At 34.0% G+C, this 8,952-nt stretch overlaps 1 protein-coding gene across 1 annotated transcript in view; it reads right to left on the bottom strand.

The window, feature by feature from the left end:
- Positions 1-4,162: 4,162 nt before the first annotated feature.
- SEMA3D (sema domain, immunoglobulin domain (Ig), short basic domain, secreted, (semaphorin) 3D) overlaps positions 4,163-8,952 on the bottom strand; it is a 174,159-nt gene continuing 169,369 nt past the window's right edge. The window contains exon 18 of the mRNA XM_012721056.1: positions 4,163-4,621. Coding sequence (XP_012576510.1) covers positions 4,196-4,621 — 426 coding nt within the window. The 3' untranslated portion in view covers positions 4,163-4,195. The remainder of the gene's footprint in view (positions 4,622-8,952) is intronic.

The following is an 8,952-nucleotide window of genomic DNA, read 5'->3' as shown; positions in this document are numbered from 1 at the left end:
AAATATCCTTCCTGTGTGTACCAAATTGGTAAAAAAAAAATAATTTTTTTCTAAAAGAAATTCAAGAAGTGTGTTTACAAAAGCAGAAACCTTAGCTTATTCCTTTATTAAATTATATCTACAGTTAAACATGAGTATTTAAAAATTTCACTTATAAGATGGCAGTGGGCAATCTTTAACTGGTGACTTGTGGCAGTGATGTTCATCTCAGCCTACCAAAATCTAATGTAAGTAACAATAAAGCAATAAATACAAGGTCATTGTATTAATTGGGTAGAGATATGGTCTTTCAGAGCAAAATATGCTTACTGAAATTTTTTCTGGAAATATTTTCTTTTGTATTTACTGTAACTCCATTTAAAATTCAGTTACCTTGTTTCAGCCTGTAACAAAATTTGCACACACCCAACTGTTTATAACCATAGCACACTAATATCTGTGTTTTATTATAATACAATCAAAATATACATTTAACAATTTTCAGTTATTTTAGATCATGACTACATTTCTTTTAAAACAGCAACTATGAACTTAAAATTGATTATTAACCACTTACAGTACCAGAATTAAATTACATGATTAACTGACAGATTTCTGCCCTTTCCCCCAAAATCATCTATCTCAAACTTAACATAAATACTTTATACTACAAAATATTTAAATGAGAGGTATAAGTCATGAGCATATTACTGACTTGGTACTGCCAATGTGAAGATCTGGGAAATTTCACTTTACTGTTTAACCTAACAAGTAAGCTCATTTAAATATTATGATCGTTTATGGTGAGAAAAATGTCTTTCAGCAAAAAAATTCAAAATATTTTTTTCTATAACCTACCTATTCCCAATAAGGCTAATCTGTTCCAAAATGTTGTCCAAGATAATCATGACATTATAAAGGGGAGTTATTTCAGTTTTTATATATCTCTTTGTAATTATGATATATATGAAATGTATATATCTTACACTTAAGTTCAAAATGTTTTTAAATTATACTTTCATTCAGTTTAATATTTTGTGCACATCTGATGATATAAAACTGTCCTTAAAATATTTAAGTTCAATAATGTTGAAAAACAGGCACTGGCCACTGTAAACTTTTTTTTGTTTATATAATTTAGCAAGAACAAAACTTAGTAATATAAAAGAACCAAACTATAGACCAAAGGCAACATTTGAGAGTATAGCTATTTTATAGACAGCACATAACAAATTAGTATTTACTTAGTCAAAGAATTAATGAGATTTGGTGTGAACTATAATATTTCTATTACTGGTATGGTTTTACAAATTTCTCCATGACTATTTTGCGATCTCTTATGTAATTTGGTTGGTTTTTAGAAATGTTTATTCAATAATCTGAATGCAGTATTTTTTTAGCTGTTTGGGGGAAAGATTTTTACATAAATTAATTACTGAGACTATCCATTTCCAAACAAACTCCTAAAATTCCCAATAAATTGAATGCAAATGAATGTAGACAGGCAGGATTCCATTTAGCAGCCTAAGTAGCTGGAATGAAATGCAGGCGAGAACGTGCAAGTCAAAAACATATGTATTCAAAATGGGAGGAAAGTATGAAACCAAGAATAAACTTAGATAGTTATTCTGTGGAGATCTGATTTCTTAGCAAACATCTGAAACTATTAACTGTAATTTTAGTCTTCATTATTTCAAAAAAATTGATAAAACCTTCAGTATATCAAATTGAATGTAGTCCCACAGTTCTTCTAAAATAGTGGGCAATGAACAGGTTAAAAATTAAGTGTAGCTTAGATGTCCTCTATTTTTACAAATACAAATAAATCTTTGCTCATATGTTGTTCATCATGAAACTTTATTTTACCAATGTTTCAAGTATATTTTAAGTAAACATAGTAGTTTTAGATCAAAAGCTGTCAGATTATTAGATGCAAAGTAAAATAGATTCTCAATAGTTTTGTCAGAATAACTAAGGTTAGAGAGAATTGAAAAATGGCTTGCATGTTCATATTTTGACATAGAACAAATTTATTCACAGGAAAATCCTAACATAATTAATTTTCCCAAAGCCATCCATAATTTGGTAATTAATCTCTGATCCACAAATATTTGGAAATCCTTTAAAAGTGAAACATGCTTCCATTTATCTGTATTGAGTTTGCTGGAATTTCCTAGAATATTTCAACACTACAAATACACCTGTCGTGATATTCAGTTAACAATCTTATCCCAGTACAATTATTCGTATGCATGACTTTTAAAAGAATGATTTGTTTTGGTTCATATTTTTTATCCTACCTTCCTTAAGTTTTTTTTTTATAGTAAAACATCTACAAACATTTATGAGTAGCACATCAGAACAGAGTTCTTAGGCTCATATATCTCTGTGACTACTTTGAGATAGGTAAGCAATGCAAGTAAAGTGAGTATAATAGAATGTTTTGTACGTAGATGCTAATGGCAGATATGACAGTGCATTCTGTAATAAGTTACCCTCTTATCACATGGGTTCTCACGGGCTTTTCATTCAAGGCATGTAGAATGCATGAGAAATGAGCAAAGTCTGCTATTTAGTTTTCTGAAAAGCGGCCTTCCATGTGAGGAAGTGACTAATTTTTCATTTCACACTAAAAAGGGCGTGAAAAGGCAAAACAGAAGAGGCTAAGGGTTTTGTTTTATAAGAAGGAAAGGTGAATCTTTCTTAAATAGGCAGGAAACATACCATACATACTCAGAGGAGAAAATCAGACTGGAAATATTGAAAGTGCTAATAAAACATGGAAAATGTTGATGTTAATATTTTTTTACATGCAGTAAGTTTATTTATTATTAAATTACTATAACAGTCTACTTGAATTACAGCATATAATCTTAAAAATGCAAAAAGTTCGTGTGAAGAACAGATGTCAAAGAGTTAATTTAACCCTTTCCGTTGTCAAAATGTTTGCATTGGTTCTGTTATTTAACAAATATATATCCCCACCCCCACCACTGTGTCTACCTAAATCTATTTATGTTTTTCCTATTTATTCAAATAAAATCTAATAATCCATTATTTGAGAGAAAAGGGCAGTGAATGGAAATAACTTATAGCATATGATTTTTTTGTTTGTTTTAGGAAAAAAGAGGAAATACAAACTGAAATCTCATTGGGTGTAAACAAATTTGTATTCATTCTTCTCAAGACCTTCAGGAAATGTACATTTCCTCAGACTTTTGCTAGCAGTTTGCTATAATCCAGATTCTTTTTTTAAACAGATGGATTACAAATTGGCAGCTAGTTGTACCCTAGTGAATAAAGCTACATTACATTTCACCCACTTTAATTTGTGATTGTTCTTCCTTTTTATGAGGATATGAGTTTTCCCCAAAGCTAGAATTTATGGCTGTCTTTCCTTCTGTCTCTTACAAATCCCATCTGCACGCCTTCCCATTAAGATGCAGCATACATCATGATGTTTGTCTGATTTTATTAAAATGTTTCCCCATCTCTTATAAAAATATTTATTAAGCATTCTGTCCCTGTAAAGCTCAGTACATGTTCTAAAAACACAGACTGAGCCCAACTTCTCTCTGTGAACCTGTTTCCCTTGACAAGTCAAAAGAAATCCTGGGAGGAGCATTATAGCCTTCAGTAAATCAATGCTGCCCTACACTAAATGTCACCCCTGTGGTCTGAAAGAAATAATGCACCTCTCCGAATTCCTAAACTTTGCACTAAGAGTTCACTGGGAACGCTTCTACTGATAATGTGAGACTTTCTGAATTAGTGTTTTCCACTCAGTCTAGTTCTAAAGTGGAATGAAATATTTCTTCATAAGAGCACATTGCACAACTGCATGGTAAGCCCCATTCTTAGCAGCCATGCAAGGGAATTAAGCACCATCTCAGCATACCAAATATGATGCTTGCTTGACTCAATATATGATGTAACAAATTTGAACACTTAGAACATAAAGTATTTATAAATGTAAGCCCCTAATTGGTGAATAACTTTTGTATTTGCAAGTTTAGTTCATGGAAAACCAGTTTAGATGAGCAAATCATTTGCTCTTGTTCTGCCATATTCACCATAGATAGTCTCGATCGGATTATGGTTCTTGTGCCTTCAGCAGAACTCCATGGAAAACTCTTATGAGTTAGTATGAGAGATGTACAAAACAGAAGACAGTGTGTTTTGCAGGTAGAGAGAACTCTTTTTCTTAAATAGTAAACTACGTGGCCACTGCTCCAGGAAGCTCATCCAGGTCTCTGTGATGTCTCCGGTTTCTTTTCTTCTTCATTTCCTGCATGTGCTTCCACTTGGGGCCGCCCTTATTTCGCTGTCTCCGCTTTTCCCTATGCCACATCTGTTCGCAGTACTGGTCCAGGCTGAAGTTTGGGCTGCTAAGGATTTGGATGTAGTCTTTGTATCTCAACCGTGACTCAACCAACAGATCCTTGACCTGACCCTCCTCGTGCTCTGCCCTCTGGCTATTTTCCATCTGTTCATTCTCAATGACATTCAAAGTCAACTTCACTATGGTGTGGATAAAAGTGTGCTCCTGTGCTTTGCAGTAATACATCCCAGAGTCCTTCTTCTGCAAGCTTCGAATCAGTAGCCCATATTCTGTTTTGATGATCCTTTCATCGGGTTTCAACTGCAGAATTGGAAAAACGTAGGTAATAAATTAAAAACAGAGAGGGCTATGAACAAATGAAAACAGGCAACATAGTTTTACTTAGATGAATCTAAATGATACGTACCCCTTTTCCCTCTGTCATCAAGCATAATATCATCATTAATAGGCTAAGATGAAAAAAAATTCAATTGAAGGAATAGCCCCCAAGATGCATGTTTGCATCTTATTATGTCACAAACAGGACATTGAACTTGAATTCATTAATTGAACTGAGCCCTTGGAAAACAGCTCTACAGACAGGGGTGAGAAACCGAGAACATTAATGAAGACAAAAGTGGAAATTACCAACTGACCTTTTTTTTACAGAGATTTCAGATACTAATTGGTTTTTGAAGGAAACCAGTTGGTACCTGAATTTCAGAGCTAAAATGTGACATTGACAGTTATTGTGCAAAAAGGAGCTTTAGTGTATGCTATTACCTGTAATGCAGAGTAGAACAATGACCCCCAAACGAAACATGCTGTTTTCTACATATCACCAATGAAATGATCTGAATAGCATATGGAAGCTGTAAGTGGTGACTTGTTAAAAAGCAGGAGGAAAAGGCACAGATACAGCCTTCTGGATGTTGGAGCTGTAACTGAGTAAGACCGCGGTTGGAAGGTTAGCAACATTTAAAGCTAAATTTCTCCCTTTTACTATGGATTGAATTTTGATACTATGTGTACATATGATACCTTAGACTGTCATTTGTGGAAATATTTGCCATACCACAGTATACTGTAACATAGTAATGTGATTTCAAGTGTGAGAAAGCTCATGAACGAAAAGAATATCCCCCAAAACATGATGGTGCTTTACCCTTTGAAGTAATAATACCGAAAGACTACTCAAACATTTAAGTATGCCTGGATCACAGTTTGCCATGAATAGCGAACTTATCTTCAATAAAACTAGAGGCATGTTTACTAACAAAAGAGCCCTGTTTAATGTGGAGTATTGTTGAGTGGTTCAGCATTAAGTAGAATAACAACAACAACAAAGAAGTCTGGAAGATTTCCCAGTTTACACATCTGCCCCTGTATTGTAGACTTTTAGTTGATGGAAATCAAGGAGGCAGAAAGACGGCTAAATTAAATTTATTCACAGTGGGTGGACTACACTCTGCATCTTTATGCGAAAAATATGTAGGAAAAATCCCTTCAATTCTGGAAATATGAGAAAAGGAAAAGAAACATCTCTGGCTACCAGCCCAGTTAACTAACAAGTATATGGCCAACCACCCTCTGTGCCAGAGAAGTGCAGCTGGCGGGGTACCACTTGAGGCCACAGGCAGGTCACAGCGCAGATCCTTGGTTAATGAGCCTGAATGGTCTCCAGTCTTGCGTTTGTGCTACACCATCAGGGTTTTGTTTGTTTCCCTTATTTTGCTGATTTGGTGATTGGGGTGCATAGTGTTTGTTTGTTTGTTTGTTTCTATTGCACTTTTCTCTACTGGCCATTTTAAAATGCTATTGTGATACAAACTAACCTTGAAGCTCACTTAAACTCAGTCACCACAGAAGCCTCATGACTAAAGTAAATGTGACTTTGAATTGGAAGGATTCCGAAGAGCCAATCTAAAGCAGTAATATCAGTCTCAAATTTAACATACCATATGTGTGTGTGTGTGTATGTATATATATATATATATATACATACACACACACACACACATTTGCCTTTAAGTAATTTCATTGCAACAATTATTTCAAAAAATTGAATATATTTTAAAACCACAACATACTGTCTCCATCACCTAGGCTCTGCTTCCTGTGATATCTCATTTATCTTCCCCATTGTTCTGTCATCTATCAAGTTGGGACAAAGCATATGGTGTACTGGGGGCGTTAAAAGTAAAGCTCTTTGAAGGTTAAAGTGTGAAGCACTATTAGAAACATTACAGATGACGGCTGTGCTGCTGGAGAGGTACACTAAACTATCCTGTCTTTGCAGCCCCTTAATAGAAAATGGTCTGTGGTTATTAGTATGACAATCAAAGTCAGCATCTCTAGATTTCTTTTCCCTAACTGGTATTCACACTAATGTTTAAACTGCCTTTAATGTGGCTTTTAGCGATTGTCATGGCTCTGACTCATGACTTTTTATTTTTCTCTTTAATCTCCTGGCAGAAAGGTATTAAGACTTTGATTTCACACATAGTATGCAGTACTTTACTGTTATTTTTGTTTTACTCTTTTTGTATCCGATTAGCATTATTTGACTGTCTGGTTTCCTTCTCTTTTCTGTCCTCACAGAATTTGGACTTTCATAAACACCTGGGATGTCCCTCTCCACCTTGCCTCTCACAGAACGCTTAATTTTTCTTTCCTTTATATTAATCTTTTTTTTTAATGTTAAGTCTGTATTACATCATTCTTACTTTTTGTGCAATGTTTGCTTTCTCCTCTCAGGGGTAGTCCCTGTTGAATTCCACCACCAAGTCACTCATGCACCATCAACATAGTCCTTTGTGCTCTTCCCTCCTCTGTTTTGATCGTTCTCCCTCACCCTTCCATGAAGAATGCCTCTGATTTATAGCTGCCTGTTAATATTTTTTTTTATTTTAGCATAATTATTTTTTTTCTGGATACCTTATTTGTTTTTTTGCCCTAGAGAATAAAATGAGCCTTTCAGGACTTATCTAATGTCTATTAGACCATTAAGTGATTTTTTTTTCCTGTCAAAATTTCAAAGATAGGCCTTTAATAAGATGGTAACTCCAATAAAATACATTTGAACTGATAAAGTTTCATAAGATCTTTGCTATCTAGAGACAGAAATCAGTGGCCTAGAAATTAAATGGTTGATAAACATTTGCTGCTTTACCTTTTCATTTTCTAACGATTTCATTCCGTGTAGGATGCATAGGATGCATTATGCAGACTGTATCTCAGCAGTAAAATGTCAGTACAGTCAATTTAGAAAATTCAGCTCCTCTACAAAGAGATAATGTAATCTCTGGCCACTGATTTAAACTCATGGAATTTTCTCCTCTCTAGAGGCGATAAGGAAAAACTGCTCAGCCCTACAAATCAAAACCATGCTTGAACTGGGATCTCCTATCCATTTTCCTAATGGGAGCAAGGACAATATACTTGGCATTATTAAATGTGGATCTACAGTGAGGGGCAATTCATTTAAAATGAGAAGAGTAGCAGAGAAGGGACAAAGGACATTTAGATACTGAGCAGCAGGTAGAGGTCATGGGCTTCATTCTCTGGTAATAGCAGCCTAATGGTAATGCCTTTGCAGATAATTCACCTGTCAGTTCCTTCATAGCTAAAGCATTGCACATGTCTTGGAAGTGATGAGGCCTTTTCTTCAATAAACACGGAAGCTTATTAAAAATAGTATTTAAAAGAGCCAAGAGAACTACCTCATTATTTAAAAGAATAAAATCAATTCATATATCAATCACTCCTAAATTACTATCGTTGAATGTAAATGTAAAATGTAGAATGCAATTTAAAAATAAATCATAAAATAATGAGAAAGATAAGTATTTGCAGATTCACTAGTAAAAGTTTTTATAAGCATAATAAATAAGAAATTCAGCTTATCAACAGATTTGTGTACATAAGAAAACTTTTGTATGTGAGGAACACACAAAAAAATTAGAGCTGTAAAGCGAAAAGCTTCTCATACATACAACTAAATTGTTAATATCTATAATATATGAAGGGCTTATAAAATTCAGTCTTAAGTGAATTCATCCATGTAAACTAAGCAAATGGCAGGTAAAACAGTTCAGCAACGCAATTGAAACCAACAGTCATGTAACAAGGAGGTAAGTTCACATCCATTAATATTAAAAGAGAAATAATAGCACAATATGGTATTTTGCCACATCAAACTGGTAATGGGTTTCTTAAATTATATAATTTTGCCCCCAGAGTTCAGAAAATGTAATACTAGGTGATGCTGATGGGTATACACTTGTTATAAAAGGTATAACATAATGGAAGACTTTAACTCACTTATTTTATTTCTCAGAATTTGTCCTAAGAGAACACTACAGAGAATTTTAGGTATAGGAAAGTAAGTTACATTTGTAAAAAGAAAATATATAAATCTCTGTCAAAAGCATGGGATATCCACAAATGACTTTGGGATTAGGACAGCGATGACTGCGGACAAGAAAAACATGCCATTACAATTTATGACCCAGGAGCATGTCACACTGTAGAGGTTAGTGGGAAACAAAATTGGAATGGATGTCAAAGCAGTTATTTGTATTCGCAATATTTAGCGTTTTCAAAGTTCTTTCCAGATGCTATCTTTTTAAAAACATTTCAATTTTTTTTTA

This window comes from Condylura cristata, unplaced genomic scaffold, assembly GCF_000260355.1.
Source record: "Condylura cristata isolate star-nosed mole 26May11 unplaced genomic scaffold, ConCri1.0 scaffold00005, whole genome shotgun sequence".
Classification (NCBI taxonomy): Eukaryota; Metazoa; Chordata; class Mammalia; order Eulipotyphla; family Talpidae; genus Condylura; species Condylura cristata.
Note: the sequence above shows the minus strand (reverse complement) of the source record. Positions and strands in the feature narration are given on the sequence as shown.